The 22639-nt window shown below is 34.3% G+C and overlaps 1 protein-coding gene across 1 annotated transcript in view; it reads left to right on the forward strand.

The window, feature by feature from the left end:
- Positions 1 to 22639, forward strand: part of LOC111056581 (N-acetyl-D-glucosamine kinase) — a 41371-nt gene that overhangs the window by 14565 nt on the left and 4167 nt on the right. Inside the window, exons 4-7 of the mRNA XM_039429105.1 lie at positions 2003 to 2144; positions 11380 to 11490; positions 15045 to 15168; positions 21840 to 22014. Coding sequence (XP_039285039.1) covers positions 2003 to 2144; positions 11380 to 11490; positions 15045 to 15168; positions 21840 to 22014 — 552 coding nt within the window. The remainder of the gene's footprint in view (positions 1 to 2002; positions 2145 to 11379; positions 11491 to 15044; positions 15169 to 21839; positions 22015 to 22639) is intronic.

Here is a 22639-nt window from a genome sequence, read left to right on the forward strand (position 1 = left end):
ACATTTTGTTAATAACTATGGTATAAACTCAGATTAAATAAAAATGAGGAATTATTAAAATCCTACCTACTTTCAGAAATCACATCGTTAATAAAAATGAAATAAATACAATTTAATTTGGTGATAATAATCCGACAATGTTAACTTACTGTGTAATGCTCACTATTCCAAAATTCAATGAAATACTTAGATTGACAAACATTAAATCTGGCAAGGCAGCTCATAATATGAACTATAGTGTGGTCCACGTTATAATGGCAGTGGAGAAAGATAGGAGAACAACGTTGCCGATTCTCACTGTATTGTCAATGCCTTCTTGACGGTAGCTGATACAGGTTTATTAATCCTATTATAGAAGAGCAATTTCTGTATATATTTTTATATCTGGTTATTTATGTCCAACGGATATCGAAAACGGCTCTAACGATTTTCACGAAATTTGTAGGTTTACGATATAAAAATTCGATATCAATAAATAGATAACGAGCGAAGCTCGGTGCCCCGATATTGCAATATTAAATGTTCATTCTCGTTTAAAATAACCTAATTAATTATATTCAATTAAGCAAGGAATTATATTTTTCAATAATTTCATAATGAATTTTCATAATAAAGATGAAATATTTTGTTAATTAATTATTAATTCTACATTGTTAAAAGCAGATCTGGCAACAGAGCAAAACGAGAGAAAGATAACGCTATCCGCCTTGATGAATGATAGACAAGGATAGCATTGCTAATCAAACACTGCCATTATAACGTGGACCTCACTATAATACATTTAGATTATAATCACATTTTGTTAGTCCATATTTTGGATGCTGTTTCAGAATAGCAAAGTATACAATAAAATTATTGAATTGTATTGTTTTTATGCGAATTTATTATCATTAACAGAGATCAATATCATATAATATAACACGATATAATTATTTTTTTAATTTATAACATATCACAATATCCAATAACTTTTACTTCTAGACCTCAATCAATAAATTGTAATGAACTCCTGCTCATATAGAAATATAAAAATCACTATATTGTGGAAAATAAAAACATGAATTCAATTAATTTTGCAACATTCTATTTGACTAGTATAATTATAATACCGTACTTCTAAACTTCTGATAATTCTATTGCCGTTTACGGCATGTATTTCATAGTTAGTTTTAAAATATGTTACTTTTGTAAGCAATCGATATCTGATTATCATCTGAATATGCCAATTTAAAGGTATATATAATCAGCAAGTTATGAAAGTATATCATCCTCTTAGAAACTCGTTTTACAAGTGTGCTTTCAGTCTAGTGTCCTTGAAAACTCAGTCGTACTTGAAGTTTAATATTGATCTACCAGGTGCTTCAAATAAATATTTATACACACTCATTTGAACCTCTTTAGAAAATTTTGCATTTTTACTGTTCCACAAAGTTTGTTTTATACTGTCTTTTATCATAGAATAAGAATAGAGAAACCTATTTCCCTCCTACACACAGACCTATAGTCTGTGTGTCCTTCATATCTTATTGTACTGTAACTCTCATTTTTGTATGGAACATTCTGGGAAATAAATTGATTTGATATGTTTCTCTATGCTTTAAGACATAACCCTCTTTCACATGGTCATTATACTCATATTTGCCATTCCAATTTGATTGATTGATGTGGAAAATTGAAATTCATTTATTTAGTATTTATTCTTTTAAATGTTTCGTTCAATTCAATTTCAATTTATTCACAACACACAAAAATACAACGAGTAAATGCAACATACAACAAATCAATAACAGTAACAATGATATTAACACATTAAAAGACAATAAAATGATGAAAGAAAGAATGTGCTGGAAGAAAGAGGGGGAAATTATTCTATGAAACTAGTTAATCTGTTCCAATTGTATTATTATTCTAATCTCTCAGCGTTTCACTAATGTATTTCCTTTAGGCTTTACCAATATATTACTAATATTCCCCTCTCAAATTAATAATAAATACATTTCAGGGTTTGAGCTTGAGTGGCTGTGAACAAGAATCCACCAACCAAAAATTGGAATCAGGATTGATAGAGAAATTCGATAATTTGAGCAAAGCTTACTTTGTCTGTAGCGACACCATAGCTCCTATTGCAGCCGTTAGCGATGAAGGTAATATTTATACTATATTCTTATCAGCCACTTCTTACCTCTTATTTATTGTAACGTCCTTTTGGGGTTACATGTGCCCAGCTGGCAGTAGTCGGTAGAGCAAATGAGATTTGAATGTATTTTATATTTATGCGTCTGCTGAAATAAAAATACCATATGGCTCTTACCAGCTCTTCAAGGAGCTTGTATAAAATTCTGCTATCAGATGCTGCAAACTGCTGCCGCTTTATCAATCTGCAATCCTTACCGCTGCTCTGATTGACTCCACAATTATAGATGCTGAAGATATAGATAAATATAAGGGTTCTAAATATTGCACAAGACAATATGGTATCGAAACCAATCCAACTCGCTACCATCTGACAAAGGGGTCAGCAGTGTGAGATAATACCGAGTGTGATCGAAGACGGTATTTAGTTAGAATTCCTTAAACTTTCAATTGATTTGTAGTATTGTTTCGGCTTAATTCTATGACCCTGTGTTTCAGTCAATTCGATTTCAGTAATTATGTTGAACCATTCAAATAAATCTTGAGAACGTAATATTTCTGAAGATTTAACGATCAATGCTGTATATCGCTGATTTATCCAACATATTCGGTGAAGAATATAGTTGGTTGATAATTTTATTAATTTGTCAATAATGATAAAATATGCTACAAGATTGGTCATGCATGAAGACAGGATTATAAATGAAAGGTACATCATTCAACAAATAAAATATATAATTTTACACAAATTTATATCAAATGAGCAATAATAAAATATGAAATGATGAATATAAAAACAATATGAGAAAGTACGCAAGAAAAAATATCACAGAAAGCTCACTAAAAAACCTTACTATAAAAGTTTCTGGTTTCTTTCCATGAGACCTAATAATTCATTTTAACAAATAAATTGTATGTGTGCCAAAATGCACCGTTATATTATTTAAAAAACAGATAAATGTGTATTTTACGAAGTTGGATATTATATGTAATGTGGCATTGCCGTTGCTATTTGGGTATAATTACTTTACTTTATTGCCAAATACAAGAAATACTTTTACAAATGAAAATAATCATTAAAAAGCAATAGTTTTTGGCGTGACTGGAAAAAGAAGCCTTGAGTTCTTTATTTTCGTCCCCATGGGGGGTTATAAGCTGTACTAGATCTTCACAAAAAGTTTCACCCCCTACCAATGAGAAAATACCTAGTTTTTACTTTCCTTGACCTATTACCATAGGTAAGGAAAGTATTGCTTTCCGAAAAAAATTAAGGTACTCCAATTTCTAAATTTCTATACGTTTCAAGGTCTCCTGAGTCCAAAAAAGTGGTTTTTGGGTATTGGTCTGTATGTGTGTGTGTGTGTGTGTGTGTGTGTGTATGAGTGTATGTGCGTCTGTGAACAAGAATCCACCAACCAAAAATTGGAATCAGGATTGATAGAGAAATTCGATAATTTGAGCAAAGCTTACTTTGTCTGTAGCGACACCATAGCTCCTATTGCAGCCGTTAGCGATGAAGGTAATATCTATACTACATTCTTATCATCCACTTCTTACCTCTTATTTATTAAAAAAACATATAAATGTGTATTTGACGAAGTTGGATATTATATGTAACTAGCTGGCCCGGCGAACTTCGTAGCGCCAAATAGTTAATACATCTCATGAAAAAACTTAAGCTGGATATACACCTGAGGAGGGGCAATGCGGCATTTTGCATCCAGGGGCCTGTTTCATAAAACCCTTGTAATACAGGGCCTGTATTACAGGACTTATAAATTAAAATTTACAATCCTGTAAAATTATGTTACATAAAAATAATTCTACACTTGTAAAATCACCTTTAATATTCGCCTGTATTACAGTTCCATTATTTTGAATTAATGTTTTCATTGGCCAGCGAGCCTAATATAATATAAATTTGAACAAAGTGCTATTTAAGATCCACATTATCAAATTTCTGACGATGGGCAGATTGCATTCATGCTGGAAAATAACTTTGTTAATGATAAATAGTTGAGAAATTATAATAACTACTCAACTTACATAACTTATTATAACAGTTATGTGAGTAGTAATGTTTCAAAGAAAGTTAATTATCAAATGTTAATAATTAAATTAACGACATTAATTAAATTTGTTTAATAAAAAACATAAAGCATTATGGACGTACATTTTCTGAATATTTCCAATAACGCTTTATTGAGGAAAGCTTAATCTAAACGGTTCATTATATTCATAAGTTTCCTGCATCATATTGTAAGAAATTTTGTCCTTGAAAATTCTTGGCCTACGAATAATAATATAGTCATCTTCATTTTAACACGTTGCCTTTTCAACAAAATGTCGCTTTTCAAGATTCTACCTACACTTGTAAAAGTTTTAGGATGGTCTAAACAATGATAAAATATTCAATATCTTACAGGTCCAGTAATACAGGAAGTTTCTTTTTATGAAACACAGCTATGATAAAGTCCTGTATTATTTACTTGTAATACAGGAAAATGTCTTGTAAATTGTTTTACAGGGAAAATTGTTTATGAAACACAAACTTCTAAATTTTACCTGTAATACAGGAACTTTCCCTGTATTACAGGACTTGTAACATTTATGAAACAGGCCCCAGGTGCTTCTTGCTTATTGGTTTAAATGGAAGAACTCAAACACACTAAATCGGGCATGGCGTGGAACCTCCATAAGATCAACACTTTGTATCACCATCCGCGCCTCCTCAGGTGTGCTTAGCCTTAGCTTAATCTGATGCACTATATTTTTATGAAAATTATCCAACAATCAGTATTATACTTTATTATTTATATCTCAATATGTACTTCCTTTGTGCTTAGTTAGTTGTGCAGCAGTTTGTATTTTTAGTTATAGTTGAATGCAGCTTGCTGGGAATTGAATGGTATATCTCCTTGCTGCTGATTTTCCCGTGCATATTCTAAATGTACAGCTTTTCGAGTTCTGCGACCCAAGTTTGGACGCCGTTCGTATCGCGACATAATAATTACAGAATTGAAATTTTGTGAATTAGTAGGAAGAAAATTGAAAAACAGATCTACCGACGGCTGTTGGACGACGCAATGATTATAACAGCTGATTTTTATTTCTGTGTGTGGCCAGCTCACAGATTCTTCTCCCATAAGGATTACATGCAAACTTTGAAAAGGACCGTAGGAAAGAGTCCTGAAGTCGGATTATAAATTTGATAGGCCATAAACCTGGTCCTGAACATAACAAAAAAAAAAACATCAAATTCGGTGCACACATAAAACAGTTATTGAACGTCAAAATTTGAGGCTCGATTTTTATTTATATGGATGTGGCATTGCCGTTGCTATTTGGGTATAATTACTTTACTTTATTGCCAAATACAAGAAATATTTTTACAAATAGAAATAATCATAAAAAAGCAATAGTTTTTGACGTCACTGGAAAAAGAAGCCTTGAGCTCTTCATTTTCGTCCCCTTGGGGGGTTATAAGCTTTACTAGATCATCACAAAAATTTTCACCCCCTACCAATGAGAAAATAACTAGTTTTTCATTTTTGCTTGGGGCGAAAATTTGATAAACTTCCTCTTGATTCTTTTTACATACAATCGTATTTATTTGTACATGATAGCTTGATAAAATCATAGTTGCGGGTCGGAAGTCTTGAATTGTTTTCATTTTATTCTGAATTTAAAATGTAAATATAGGTCAGTCCATTCTATAGTAAGGTCCACGTTATAATGGCAGTATTTGATTAATATTGGTATTGCTATCCTTGTCTATTATTCAACAAAGGAGGTTGTACTATGATTTTCTAGCTCCACAACGTTGCCAAATCTGTTTTAAACAATTAATATAATTAATTAAGGCAGAGAATCGGTAACGCCGTTCTCCTATCGTTATCTACTGCCTTTATAACGTGGACCTCACTATATCAAGTAGGTTGAACAATCTTTCACCCAAAAAAGGGCTTAGTTCTGACTTCGGACAATAATGATATTATTGTAAGACATTATGAACGACACTTTGAAAAGATCGTCTTTACAATGATGATGGTGTGTGCTATTGTACTGACTATTTGAACAATGACGACTGTGGAAGAAATTTCATGGGATTTAGGTCAGATTCATGCGAGAATTTAAATAAGTGATAAATCAATATACAAAGTGCGCCAGAGAAACTTACTTATTTGAAAAAAATCCCGTACGTTGAATTGGTCGTGTAGAAGGGCAGGAGGGGGGCATCTGGAGAGGGAACTTCTCTAAAGTGCGAGATAAATTACTTTTACTTTTTTACTTTTTTTTTTTTTTTTTTTAATTACTTTTAACACGGCTCTTTCTCGAAGACGGAGAGGTCCGATGCTCTATCCTCCACTAATCACTCCCACTACCTAGCAGCATTCTCCTTCTTTTGTGTCTGAGTGAGAGAGCTTTGAAACGCGACGCGGTAACACTCCCCTCCATCTATTGCTGGCAATGTTCCAAGTAGTGTACTGGTCAGCAGGTATATTTGTTTGTGTATGATACAGAGATGTTTTTAACACAAGAAAATGAAGCAAAATGACACGGCGCATCCAATTGTGCGCAGGATATCCGTCTGTGTCTACGCTACAAACTGTGGAGGGAGAAATGGGTTTCTCCTCTTCATGTTAGAAGTAATTTATTTCGCACTTTAGTTTATCCTCCTTCAAGTAAATTAGTCATCATGCTCTGGTCTAGAGAGCAGCGGGCCTTCGCAGTTTAGAGCTTCTTCTCTAATGGTCGATAACCTTTCGCGCTCGATTTGAAATTCCTCCCCACAGACTCGTTCCTGGCCATAAATTCTATTCTGTCGTGAGTTAACTCATTTCAGGAAGGTGAAACTCAAAAGTTGAGATTTAGATGATAAATACATACTACACAGAAAAGATCCTGTCAAGTAAAAAATGGAGTGATCCGTGGACTAGTAGATAGAGTGCTTGCGTAGCAGCATAGAAATCCCGGGTTCAAACCCTCTCACTACCAAAAGTTTTTTAACCAGATCACTTCCGTGTTATCATATGGGCACGTTAAACCGTCGGTCCCGGCTGAAGTATGACAGTCGTAAGGTCCATTGATGGCTCAAACTATATTCGTGAGCACGTAAACTAATTGATTCGTGAGCACGTAACAGGCAGTTCAATAGCAAAGAGTACAAATCATGGTAATGGAGATACTAGTATGTCACAGATGACTCAAGAAGGTAGAGATATTTCGGTACTATCAAATAGTGCTTTTTTATAGGATGTGAAGTTATCCATGTAAATTGTCAGGGCCTCTCGAATGCCAAGTTAGACCTGGAAATTCTGCTTTCGAATAAAAATTCAAATATCGACGTTTTGTGTTTGACGGAGCACTGGCTTACTGAGTGTGAATTGAATGTTTTATCACTGCCTGGTTATAGACTTGTGTCACAATATTGCAGAAAAAACAAAATTCGGGGAGGTTCATGTATATTCACACGAGAAGAATCCACAAAACATTTTAAGTGTAGAGAAGATCTAGTTGCATTGGCGGAAGAAAGTCATTTTGAAATATCGGCAGTAGAGCTCAAATTGAATGATATGTCTCACAAAATGGTATTCTTGAACATATATAGGGCCCCAAATTCAAATTTTGAAGTGTTCATCGAGCTTCTCAGGTCAGTCCTTTCTAGAGTCATAAGAGAGAGGAGGAAATTGGTTTGCCTTTGCGGCGATTTCAATATAGATTTTCTTAAAGAAGATAGAAATAAAAAGTTATTTGAGAATCTATTATCTACATTTAAATTGAACAAGTTGACAGATGGCCCGACACGTATCACAAGAAAAACAGCATCAGAAATTGATTATATTATATCCAATTATCCTCAAACTCTGTGTTCCAGCGAAATAATTCCCTGCTCATTCACGGATCATGAGGGAAGTAGTGTTAAGTTTGGATTAGAGAAACCAAAATCAAATTATAAAAAATATGTTAATCCAAAATGTGGGAAAAGGAAATGTTTTCGTGTAATTGATACACCTAATATAAATGCTCTAAATGACGGGCTATCAAAAGAGACTTGGCATGCAGTATATGATTCAAATAATGTTGAAAATATGTTTGACAATTTCATGAGCTCCTACATTAACCATTGCAACAGCTCAGTTCCAGAGAAATCAGTTAGCAGGGAAAGAAAGAGAGATCAGATTCCCTGGATTACTCCTGGCATTAGAATATCCAGTGATAGGATGAAAACTCAATATTTTAATGACTCTCTCATTTATATCAAAACAAATACAGGATTTAGATACCTTAGCTTTGAAATATATTATAAAATTTACAAAAGTATCTATAAGAAAGTTTTGAAAGTTGCTAGAAAAAAGGCCGCCACTGCTTATATAAAAAATTCTTCTAATCAAGTTAGAGCTATCTGGAAGTTGGTTAGGCTTGAATCAGCGAAAAACCAGGAATTAACCTCAGATATGTGCATTGCTAATGAAATAGGGAATATCAAAAGAGGAAAAGAGGCTGCTGATATATTGAACAATTATTTTATTAATGCACCATTAAAAATACAAAATTCACTCCTAGAAAAAATGATATATGGGATTATCGTTCAGTATTCAATATGAATCTTAAAAGTAAACAGAGGTTCTCAATCTTTAAGCCTTTAAGTTGTGAAGAATTAAAAGAAATAATTAAATCCTTAAAAAATAGAAAATCCTGCGATTGTTTCAATATATCAAACTACCTGGTAAAAAAATCAGCAGAAAATATATTAAAGCCGCTAAAATTTATTTTTAATAGCTCTATGACTCAGGGTCATGTACCATCAAAATTGAAAATTTTCAAAAATAATTCCTACTTATAAAAAAGGCAGAAAGGAGCTTCCAGAAAACCATAGGCCTATCGCTAACATTCCTGTTTTCCTAAAAATCTTTGAATATGTAGTGCTTGAAAGAATGAGAGAGTATCTGAGTCAAATAGGTTTGTTGTCATCTAATCAATTTGGTTTCCGGCCAGGTTTCTCAATAAACGATGCACTTTTCTCGGTTGTAGATGAAATATTGTCATCTGTGGATAAAAAAATGAAAGTGTATGGGTTGATAGCAGATCTCTCAAAAGCTTTCGACCTGGTAAATGTTGAGATCATGATGAACAAGCTGCAACTATATGGATTTGATGACGCTGTCCTTAGATGGTTCTTTTCATATTTTGATAAAAGGTATCAGCAGGTTGTTATTGACTCCCACTTGTATGAGTATCATTCTGATTGGATGAGAACAAGAAGTGGGGTCCCCCAGGGATCAGTACTCGGCTCCCTGCCTTTTGTTCTCTATATAAATGACTTGCCTTCCTACCTTGATCCAGCTAGGAGTGTTTTGTATGCGGACGATGTAAGCATCTTACTGAAAAGCAATAGCCAGCCAAATGCTGAACTAGAGAGCAAAACAGCCCTTATTAAATTACAAAAATGGCTATCAGCGAATATGTTGATTTTGAATAAGGATAAAACTAAAGAAATACCTTTCCGAACTACTAAAGAAGGCAGCTTGAAAATTGATGGTCATAAAATAGAATCTGTAAATAGTATAAGAGTACTTGGGGTGGTGATTGACTCTGATCTTTCTTGGAGACCCCATCTGGATAGCCTGAAAACAAAACTAATCTCAGCAATTTTTGTTCTGAGAAACCTGAAAACTTCTCTTGATTCAATGGCTCTGAAGAGTGTATATTTCGCTTTGTTCCACTCCCATTTAAACTATGGAATAATTTTTTGGGGAAATTCTAGTAGTGTAGTGGAAGTGTTCAGATTGCAGAAGTGGGCATTGAGGGTGATGATGGGAGAATCAATTAGAACAAGTTGTCGGCCCTACTTTAAAGCACTTGGTATTCTACCACTCCCAAGTCAATATATCCTAGAAACAGTCTGCTTATAAAGAAACACATAAACGAATTAAATACAGGCGAAACATTTCATCAATATCCAACCAGATTCAGAAATAATTTAAGAGAAGATGCTCATCAAAGTGCTATGTATGAGAGAGGTGTAAGAAGTTCAGGTATCCGGATGTACAACATATTGCCCTCTCACATAAAAGATACTTCTGGAAAGGTTTTCAGATTTTTATTAAAAAAAGAGTTGCTGTCCATTTGCGCTTACTCAGTGGAGGAGTATAGAAATTATTATAAACCTCAAAATGGAGGTTTACGTAGGTAGATGATAACATTTTATGTTTGACTAATGAAAAATTGACATATCCTTATACCCCTTTATCAGGTGGTCAGTGGATGAAAATAAATAAATAAAAAAAAATAAATAAATATTATTATTCAGGCGGTGGGACCTTCCCGCAAGGGTCTCCCCACCAACAAAAGCCATACGAATTTACTTTTACTTTAGGAGTGTGAAAGTGTCGCTGAACCCAGAAATGGACTTCAACGTACTATCAAAACTCCAGAAAATATCGAAAGAGTGAGGCAGTCAGTCGTGCGTTCTCTCAGTCGTTCGGCTCGCAAACACGCAGCTGCTATGGCAATTTCTGACTCCACTGTTCGACGAATTTTCCATGAAGACCCTCAACTTCATCCCTATAAATTGGCTGTTGTTCAAGAATTGACAGAACGCGATTTTGTTGCCCGTTAAAATGCATGTGATATGCTGATTGACAACCTGTCTGAAGACGCGGTCATTTTTTTAGTGACGAGGCTCATTTCCGCATGCGATTCGTCAATGCGATTTTTTTATGGAGTTATTTGGAATCTCTGGTTTATGTCGATCGACCACGGACCATAGCACAGCCCAAGAACAACATTAGCGACGCCATTGCCAACATACCGATTGATATACTGCAACGAAATTTCAAAAATTGACTTCATCAGTGTATGCGCAATGGGGGTCGCCATTGGTCTGATCTCATTTTCAAGACTACATGGAAAAAAATTAAGATATTGTTTTCTCATATTAAAACAATATCTGAAGTACTTTTGTTTTTATTGACCTTTCAAATAAGTAAGTTTCTCTGGCGCACCTTGTATAAACACGATGAATTCTTGAAACTATTAATCCAATTATATATTTATAAGAAATCTATTTCGTGTGATACATAGAAAGATCATTAAGGTAGCCTTCTGCCTGTATTACTGTGCTCTACTTTTAAATGTTTATGAAGCTGGCCCTGATTTAGTTCTTCATAGAGATTGTCAAAATGAAGAAACTTTCAAGATTTTCAGATAACTATAAATCTATGATTATTTTAATAATTTCAGGAGGAATGGTTATGATATCAGGAACAGGATCGAACGCACTCATCAGGAATCCAGATGGATCAGTTCACCAATCTGGAGGTTGGGGGCACTTATTAGGGGATGAAGGATCAGGTAGGTTGGTCACCTTCTAATGATTACTAAAACAATAATTATAAGAATCTTATAAACTTTCAACGGTAGAACGTGCTCACAAGTACTTCTATTTCGCCGCAGTATTTGATAATTGATGGGAACCTATCAATTATTTTATAAAAGGAATCTCATTTTATGTTCTTGAAGTATACTGAACGAATACGTGGCGTAAGGAGGCTTCATCGCGAATGGCTGTTCGGCTCTACTACAGTAAGGTCCACGTTATAATGACAGTGTTTCATTAGCAATGGTATTATTTATTTATTTATTTATTTATTAGAACAGTCACAAACACGATATTTGGAAAGAGAAACAGGCAATTGCCCAAAACTTCTTCAATTCCTTGATTTTGGCACATAAATAGTCCAAAGTGAGATATCGCTGTCCTTGTCTATCATTCAACAAAGCGGATAGCGCTATCTCTTTTTCGCTTTGCTCTGTTGCCAGATCGTCTTTTAACAATGTGGGATTAATAATAATTAATTAACAAAATATTTCATCTAGATTATGAAAATATAATTGATTATTTTAAACGAGATTGAACCGTTAATATTACAACAATAAACCTTTATCAGCTACCGTCTATAGACTTTTTGTGTAGTTGAGAAGTTGATAAAAAATTCATTTTTAAAATTATTGAAAAATATTATTTCTTGCTCAATAAAATATAATTGATTATTTTAAACGAGATTGAACCGTTAATATTACAACAATAAACCTTCATCAGCTACCGTCTATAGACTTTTTGTGTAGTTGAGAAGTTGATATTGTGGTAATTATGAAAAAGACTAAGAAATTGTCAAAAACCACAGATTTACCGTCTATAGGAGGCATTGACAATACAAAGGTTCGGCAACGTTGTTCTCCTATGTTTTTCCACTGCCATTATAACGTGGACTTACTATAGAGTGACTCAAATTGTACGATCAGAGTCGCGGATACTTCAGTATCTTGGACCTCAAGATTTTTCAAGTCTCGAACTTGAAACTGGCTTGTCATGCTCATTGCTACTACTCTACTATAAAAGCTATGCTAGTTCTACGGAGGCTATTCCACAAAATCACTATAACTATTTTAAAACTAATTTAATAAATCGCTATAACTATTTTAAAACGGCTACTAACTTAATGAAAAAATAACACAACATTTCGACGTTTACTCCGGTCAGCTGCGGAAACAAAACTGAAAGCTGAATGGTGAATTGCTTTATTAGTGAGCACGGTTTGTAGTCACACTACCGAGTCGTCAACAACATGGCGCCACTCGTTCATTTCCCCCCCCCCCTACGCCTCAGACTCAGAAGCCAAGTTACGAGCGGTGGACAGTACTCTAGTCGACTGACTTAATATTTTAATTTCCAGCTTATTCTTATCAAGCTTTTTCGTGATCTTCAAGTTAATAATGTTATAATTTGGTATTTCTTAAGCTGCGTACACATATACGCACTTCCAACGCGCACCGAGCACGCTCCGCCTTCGTACCGCCCTCGTATCGCCCTCGTTCCTCCATCGTACCACAGTCGCTCCGCCCACGCACCCATCATGAACGTTACGGAAGATCCCGGTCGAACCACTGTTGCTCCCCGGTCGATCATCAATCGCTCTGCTGGAGTGACGTTCGGTTGCGGAGCAGAGCGAAAGTCTGTACGCACCTTTATACATTTCTAACAAATTGAACATGTGCTCCTTCATGTCACGCTAGAGGCATTGTGAATGGTTGTGACCCCTACATGCAACTGATCAAAAGGGGAAATACGATATTTCTGTGAGTTGTATTAAGTTTCCAAATAAATTTCAAATGGAAAAAATCAAATTCGATAAATCAACGTATGAAAAATTAATTCAACGCTGTATTTGACATAGTATTTGAGCAAAACGTATTCCTCTTGTTTAAAGAATACGTTAAATTCTTCGTGGATGGTATCTCCAACAACATTATAAAATTTATTATTTATTCATATGGTTTTTATCAGCAGAGAGATCCTTTCGGATGTCATTACCTATCAACACTCAAGTTTATAGGTTATCTATTAGCACGGAGTAAAGAACACTAATTTGTTATGTATTCTGTGGTATGAGGTTCTTCATGTTTTCTCACTAAAAATTTGCACTTTGACTTCCTGATTTTTTATTTTATAAAGTTTAAAATTAAGAAAACTTCCAAACACAAATTCATATTTAAAAAGCAAACAAATATAAAACTTTGATGATAATTTTGAACTAAAAATGTCACATTATAAATTCACATCATAAATATAATTTCACATAATAATTCATCAACCCTGATGATTTGTGAGCACACACGAAAGCATGCTCCTGTAAAATATTAATTTTCATTTAATTAAAGTGGATTTTTGACAACATTTCAAGTCTATTCAATTATGGAAAAGTTCCACAACATCAACATCCACGCTACAAACTTAATTAATAAATTTATATGATTATAAAATCAAAGCTTGTTCGTGAAGTAACAATACTTGCGGACAGGTTTTACATCTCTGCAAGTATTTCTGTCTCTATTATTATTATGTAGTTTGTGTATTATTATAGTATGAATCATGTTCTTTCACTGAATGTACATGTTCATCTTTTGTGTATGATGTGTTGTTGAATAATATCATAGCCACCTCTAAAACAAGGCCGCGGCCTACGATATTGCAACGTCGCAGTGTAGGCCTAGAATCTAATACATGATTGGTGAAAAAAATCAGCTGGTATTATTTTAAATCTTTTTCACCAATCATGTATTAGATTCTAGGCCTACACTGCGACGTTGTAATATCGTAGGCCGCGGCCTTGTATTAGAGGTGGCTATGATAATACATGTGCCGTATATTTAAAAAAGAAAAACTCCATTCAAAATGAACATAATATATATTCCTTATACTCTCCTCAGGAGAGTCTCCTATTCCTATCTGCAATGCGAACAATTTCTGTTTCAAGTAACTTAAAATATCGGTGCACCGAGCTTCGCTCGTTATTTTTATTTATTGATTAGCAGAACACAATTATCTAAAATGATCGTGTTTATATTTCACAGCTGGCTATATGTCATCTTATGAATTTCGGGGATGCGATATTTTGATTTTTCACATACTCACTCGCTCACTCACTTTTTTACTATCCACAGCTGTTTCAACCAAGGATGAATTATCCTTTTAATGTCGTTCAGCGAGTTTCCCCAAGGATGAGACTTAGTGCAATCGAATTTTTATATCATAAACCTACTATGTTCCAAATTTCGTAAAAATCGTTAGAGGCGTTTTCGAGATCCGTTGAACATAAATAACCAGATATAAAAATATAAACAAATATACAGAAATTTCTCGCTTAATATAATAAGATAACAAAACTATGGATTAATAATAAAATGTATGAATTCAGGGCTATTGTTTACATTGGATTAATAATAATATGAAATGAAACAAAATATAGTTTCACCTCCTCGAACAAGATCATAAATTTGGATTTGGTCATAACTTATCTTGAAATTTGTATACGGAAAGTTATATGATGTTATTTATTTTTGCTCAGCTTACTGGATATCATGGAAAGCGATAAAAATAGTGTACGACGAGCAGGATGACTTGGCGACCCCACCTGCTGACACAACCTTTGTCTGGAAAACTATTCAAAGCTACTTCAAAATCTCTTCAAGGTATCACGTTTCACTGCCAATAATTCTCATTGAAATCATTATTCTTGCAACATAATTCTTCTGTTATCAAAATAAAAAATTTATTATACATTTTTTATAATAATTCAGTTGGTGATTTTCGCACTAACCGAAATTTGAAGTTGGGAATTACTTTACAACTTTACATGTTCAAACTGTAACCAAGTCATTACTAAAATCTAGAAATTGATAGATTCAGGAGACCATTTCGGTTGCCAACTAGAAGTAACATATTCATATTCTGTTGAGCTTGGTATTTACGTTTTTTATTATACAGAGTGACATAGAAAAACGGGAACTTTTAAAACGCCATAAAACATTAGTGGGAATGGCAAAAATGGTTTTATTCAAACTAATGTAAAGTTCAAGACTTGCCATTTGAGAATTATTAATAACATCTATCACTTTTTGACAATTACCTTCTTTAAGATGGCTTCCTCCTGCACGAATACACTCTTGAAATCTGTGTTGACGATTCCTCATTGATCGCTGCAACATCTGCGTTTCCTGGTCCCATGATCTGTCCACCGGCGATTTTCTGTTTGTGGAGCTATCTCAAATCACACTTTGCATAGATGGGGCGGAGCTCCTGAATTTTTACAGATATGGGACTTGTGGCAGTTGATACAGCTTATCGATGACTATTCTAGGTATAACTCTAATCAAAATCGTTGGAGCCGTTTTCGAGAAAATCGCGAAAAACCCTGTTTTTGACAACATTTTCGCCATTTTAGCCGCCATCTTGAATCGCATTTGATCGAAATTTTTCGTGTCGGATCCTTATAGTGTAAGGACCTTAAGCTCCAAATTTCAAGTCATTCCGTTAATTGGGAGATGAGATATCGTGTACACAGAAGCACATACACTCATGCACACACCACACACACACACACACACACACACACACACACACACACACACACACACACAACACACACACACACACACACACACACACACACCACACACACACACACACACAAACCACCCACACACACACACACACACACACACCACACACACACACACACACACACACACACACACACACACACACACCACACACACACACACACCACACACACACACACACACACACACACAACACACACACACACACACACACACACACACACACACACACACACATACAGACCAATACCCAAAAACAGCTTTTTTGGACTCAGGGGACTTGAAACGTATAGAAATTTAGAATTGAGGTACCTTAATTTTTTTTCGGAAAGCAATACTTTCCTTACCTATGGTAATAGGGCAAGGAAAGTAAAAATCACTTCCACGACCAATCCAACGGCCATTAAGTTTGTCATTTAGTCATAGCTTGACATGATTTACAAAATGAGGAGGAGCAACATCTTGTTGGAAGATTGCTTGATCCATTTCTGGTTCCATCTAATGAGGCAAGACTACCGCAACGTAGTAAACAAATCAGATAACTCATGAAAGTAGTTTATATAGGAAGCGAATTGGTCAAATTTTCAATATGCCGCCATTTTTTTTTTACCGAAGCGAAGCTGAGGTCTTAGTTTCGACTCGATCGGCTTTTGTCTGTTTGTACCGCAGTTACAGTCGCAGTTATTGTCCGATTTGGATAAAATTTGGTATACAAGTTCTTTGAAACAAGGCGCAGAAACCTAACGATTTTGATAAGACCTCCGGTTTTTTGTAATTTGATAAACCGCAGACATACCTCCTTCCAGAAAGTTACTTATCCGTATCTAGCGTCGTCGATGGTTGAAAGTCAAAATGTTGTAAGCGCCAAAATCTGGGAAAATTGGGTTTTTAGTCCAGCTGATAGATATGTGCTTGTTTTATGTCCCAGCAAAGTGTTGTAACGATCTAATTCATTTTAAGGGAGAAAAAGAAGAATAAAGTTTGTTGTAACTGCCAATATGGCAAGTCTTTGAAAGTCAAAATGTTGTATGAGCTAGAAACTGAAAGGCAGAATGTTGTATCGTCATCCAAGAACATCTTGCACTGGATCCAGTTTTCAATCTCTGCTAGCCAGAATGTTGTATAAGCCACAGTCACATGGTTCTAGGTTATGTTTCAGTGGAAGTTGAAGTGTGATTCTTGTTTCATTGGTCTGTGTAGCGTGATTTGCTGTGTATTTTTGTTGTTTGAAATTGAATTATAATTGAAATTGACGAGATTCGAAAAAGAAATATCTTGACTCTGAGCTACAGAATCTATCAAATGTATATAGAATATACAAATCTAGTGTGAGCAATGATTTGCTAGTGAATGAAAGAGTATTTCGAAATATATTTAATAAAGAATTTAATTTAAGATTCCATGTACCTAAAAAAGATAAATGCTCACTTTGTGAAAAATTCAAATTGAAAAGTGTTGAAAATCTTTCTGAAGAAGAGGTGCAAGAGAAAGAAACACACGTGAAATTGAAAGAGGCTGCTAAGAGTAAGTTTGATGAAGCCCATAAAAGAGCCTTAGCTGATAGATCTTACTTATGTGTGAATTTTGATCTTCAGAAAGTGTTGAACACTCCAAAAGGAGAAATTATGCTGCTATATTACTCGAGAAAATATGCAGTATATACTCTCAGTGTGTATGAGAGTATAACTAAAGAGGGCTACTGCTATATATGGGGTGAAGCTGATGGTCATCGTGGAGCCAATGAGATCTGCTCAATCATTACTAAATATCTTGAAGTAGTTGATAAAAGAGAAATCATCAAAGAAGTTGCATTGTTCTGTGACAGTTGTCCAGGACAAAACAAGAACAAGCAGATGATAGCTTGTATCTATGAATTTGTTCAAAGTTGTCAGAATATAAGGGAAGTAACAATAACATATTTGTTGCCAGGTCATACTTACATGACTGTGGATTCTATACATGCAACAATAGAAAATTTTACAAAAAAACGACACATTTGGGCACCAAGTGAGTGGCCAACTCTCATTTCCAATTCGAGGTTGAGGCCAAAGCCTTACAATGTGGAAGTTCTAAAACACACTGACTTCCTGGATCACAAGTCATCATCCGCACGGTATAATTTGGAGAAGAAGGGAGAAAAATTAAACATTTCAAGTGTGCGAATTTGCCAGTTTAAAAAAGGAGATGAAAATGTCTATCTAAGAAATAGCTATGATGAAGATGAAGAAACAAGGAAAATATCAATGCTTTGTAGAAGGAGCAAGACTGAAGTAACATCAAAAACCCAACTGTACAATGATAAGCTTCCAATAAATGAGAGAAAATATAAAAACTTAACAGATTTGTGTAAAAATGGAATCATCCCTGAAAGATTCCATACTGAATACTTCCAGATCCCTCATAACAAAAAGACAGCTGACGTTCTACCAGAGACAGATGAAGAAGACTCTGTAGAAGTTTAGAGTATCAGAATAACTATTAGATTACAAATAAAAATCAATAATAATATTAGTGATTTATTTGGAAATGAATATTAGGATAGACTTGTAGTTGATAGATTTAATAGTTACTACTTACTACTATGGACAAATATTTCATTATTCAGTGCATTATTTACTACTTTATAAATATTTAAATTATTTGCTTATTTTTTATCTTCTACTTTAATTTATCCATGTTATTGTTTTCTAACTGCTTTTATTTGGAATTAATTGTGCAAGGCAATTGACCTGATTTAGACTGCTAACTGAGCAGTGAATGATGTACATGCAACTGTGCATGTAGCCTATGCAAGTTATTCTTTTGTACTCTTAATTTTCATGTTATTTTCTTATTTTTGCCTACTTGTTAAATTTGCTATTAATCTTAATTATTTCTACTTGCTGAATTTTAAATTATACAAGATAATTGATTCAATTTTCTCTAATAACTGAGCATTGAATGGAACTGTGGATGTGGGGAGTAAGACCATGATACACAAAACTAAGTTATAGGAAACTTTATGATAAGTTATACAATGCCTATGATTATAAATGATGAATAAATTGATTCTATTCTAATAAAATCTCTTTTTTCTCAATCATTAGATTAATTTTAGAGAAAAATTAAAATTGTAACCTCCATACAGTAAATTTCAGTGTAAGGCAGAATGTTGCAAGAGACAAAATCTAAATAACACGGGAATATGTCGAGTCAGATTGTTGTAACTGACATTAAGCTCAAATTTTGTAATGGCAAAATGTTGTAAGTGCCATAAATTGGTTAAAAATAGATAAAAATGGAATTTGAATAATATTTTCATAGAAAATAGTTGAAATGAAGCACATATACACATGTAAGAAGATAATTGTTGTTGAAATGATGATTCTAGAAGTTTTTTAGCTCTCCTGAAAAAACCGAGTTATGTCTCTTACAACAATTTGACTTTCTACCATCGATCGTTATTTTGCAAGATACAGCAATTTTTATTCTTTCCAAAATGAAAGATCATTGTATTTACAATATGTTAAGAGTGAATCTTTCCCAAAATAAATATAAGTAAGAACATTTGCTCTCATTTTTTTGTAATAGAACTAGTGCCGCTCTAAAATGTGCTGTATTTATTAATTGTAGAAAACTTCTTACTTGACTGCACAATTTTTTCCCTTTTCAACACGAAATTTCCCTGTTTCATAGACGAATAGTTTCTGGAAAACTATTAGCTTTTGTTTTTGTTTTTAGTATGAGATCAGAAACCGATATCTGATCATTTAAAATTCTGCATATTATCATAACAAGCCATAGCATTAGAACCACTTTTCATCAAAATTAAAACCATCATTAGCAACCTCCTGTCATTGACACCATTGTCTCACTATCGTCTGTGAGGCGATTCATCGTAAGAATTGCCTACTGCATATTCCATTTCTCCGTCAGTTGACCAATATCTTATAATTAATTATTAAAAAAGTTGTAATATAGGTTAATATTGTAAATATGGAGACAATGTGAAAGTACTTCCCCAAAAGAAATGTATAAGTCCGATGTCCCTGGAAACATTGTCACTAGCATTTTCAATTGAAAAAATAATAGATGACATTGCTAAATCTTCACAATATACTGTACTTTCATAATGGCCCTTCACTTTGATTTGAAAGTTGTATTCATGAGCGAGGTCTACTGTTCGCAGAACTACTAGTTCTACAAAGATTAGGGAGCTGAAATTTTTCCAGAATATTTTAAGAATCTACTTTGTAAACTGTGTGAAATTAAAAAAGTTCTGTGCATGAATGGGCACGTTATATGAAATTAAAAGTGTAAAGCTCTTCGTGGGACACGGTGTATAAGCACATCGTCCTCTGCCAACACGAATCCTATATTTAGAGCATACTACCAGAGAGAAAGGGTAGCATAAGAAGATATCCATGGTAGAAGATATCAATGTTAGAAGATATCCCATGGTATTGGTCAATTTCAAGCGTTTTTTTTTTTTGTCAACTGAAGCCGATTACTTTCGACTACTCTCTATTATTACTGCTTTGGCCGGGTGAGAGTGTGAGAACGGCACAGTATGAAAGACTAAAGCTGCGTACACATATACGCGCTTCCAACCCGCACCGAGCACGCTCCGCCCTCGTACCGCCCTCGTTTCTCCATCGTACCGCAGTCGCTCCGCCCCCGATCTGCAGTCGCACCCATCATGAACGTTACGGAAGATGGTAGATCTTCTCGCGTTCCCCGGTCGAACCACTGTTGCTCCCCGGTCGATCATCAATCGCTCTGCTGGAGTGACGTTCGGTTGCGGAGCAGAGCGAAAGTCTGTACGCACCTTAACAGTGACACATATAGCTTCACGAAAATAATTACCATGACTATCGGCCTGAGTTATAGTGAAATTCGGAACATAAACGTCCTATACCATGGGATATCTTCTTATGCTATCTTTTATCTATGACACTACTCTCCTCCATGAAGATGTAATGCAGCTGGATCTGCAACGAGATGGAAGTTTAATACATTTTCTGGATTTGCATCACCACACAAACCTGTAAAATTGAAAAAAGTTACTCTTTTCTTATTCATTATTATTGTCTCATATGGTTTTTTATGTTTGTATAGGTTATGAAGATGTAATCCAAGCTCTCTTTCAGCTGGATCTGCAACAAGATTTTAATACATTTTCTGGATTTGCATCACCTCGCAAACCTGTAAAATTGAAAAAAGTTACTCTTTTCTTACTCATTCTTATTGTCTCATGTGTTTTTTATGTTTGTATAGGTTATGAAGATCTAATCCAAGCTCTCTTTCAGCTGTATCTGCAACTAGATGGAAGTTTAATACATTTTCTGGATTTGCATCACCTCGCAAACCTGTAAAATTAAAAAGGTTACTCTTTTCTTACATATTCTTATTGTCTCATGTGTTTTTTATGTTTGTATAGGTTATGAAGATGTAATCCAAGCTCTCTTTCAGCTGGATCTGCAACAAGATTTTAATACATTTTCTGGATTTGCATCACCTCGCAAAACTGTAAAATTGAAAAAAGTTACTCTTTTCTTACATATTCTTATTGTCTCATGTGTTTTTTATGTTTGTATAGGTTATGAAGATGTAATCCAAGCTCTCTTTCAGCTGGATCTGCAACAAGATGGAAGTTCAATACATTTTCTGGATTTGCATCACCTCGCAAACCTGTGAAATTGAAAAAATTACACTTTTCTTACTTATTCTTATTCTCTCATGTGTTTTTTATGTTTGTATAGGTTTGATATCCTTCCACACATGTACAGCAGCTTCAATAAGTCGAACGTGGCAGGATTGTGTCAGCTGCTTGCACAGGGAGCTGAAGATGGCGATCAACTGTGTCTGTGGATATTCCGAGAAGCCGGAATTCAACTAGCAAAATTACTCATTGCCTTAGGGAAAAAATCTCACAAGGTTAATATAGGCAACAGTATATTCTTTATTAGATACCATTAGTAATTTCCCTGTCCCGTGCGTGGGTAGAGAGGTTTTTATGAATAAAATTGTCTTAATATTATGATAATTTTCATGAATAATTGAATAAATGACATTTGTGAGGGTAGAGAGATTTTTAATAATACGTAATTGTCATTATAAAATGATAATAATAGTAATAATTTTCAAATAATTGTCATCTATACTATAATAAAGGAAAGAACTGGCTTATACACGTACGGGATAGGAAAATTATGTTTGACGCATCATCACTTTTGAACTACAACTGGACTGATTAACTTGAAATTTTGCATATAGATTCTTAATTAACAGAGGATGGTTCTAGGCCTATTTCAAACTATACAAGATCCACTCGTTCAAGTTTTCAGTTTGTCAAGTTTTAAAATAGACCCTTGCGGAGCACGGGTTACCTGCTAGTCATGAATAATAGAATAACTTTCCTTACGAGGGTAGGGAATTTTAATGTTAAATTCTCAATTGGTAAAATTTTAACTTTTTCTATGCGAGATAAATTCGAAATGTTGTTTTTAAAAGTGCATTTTGGGTAAAATTCAACCGGTATGTTTTGGAACCGGCAAATTGT

This window comes from Nilaparvata lugens, chromosome 1, assembly GCF_014356525.2.
Source record: "Nilaparvata lugens isolate BPH chromosome 1, ASM1435652v1, whole genome shotgun sequence".
In the NCBI taxonomy this organism is placed as follows: Eukaryota; Metazoa; Arthropoda; class Insecta; order Hemiptera; family Delphacidae; genus Nilaparvata; species Nilaparvata lugens.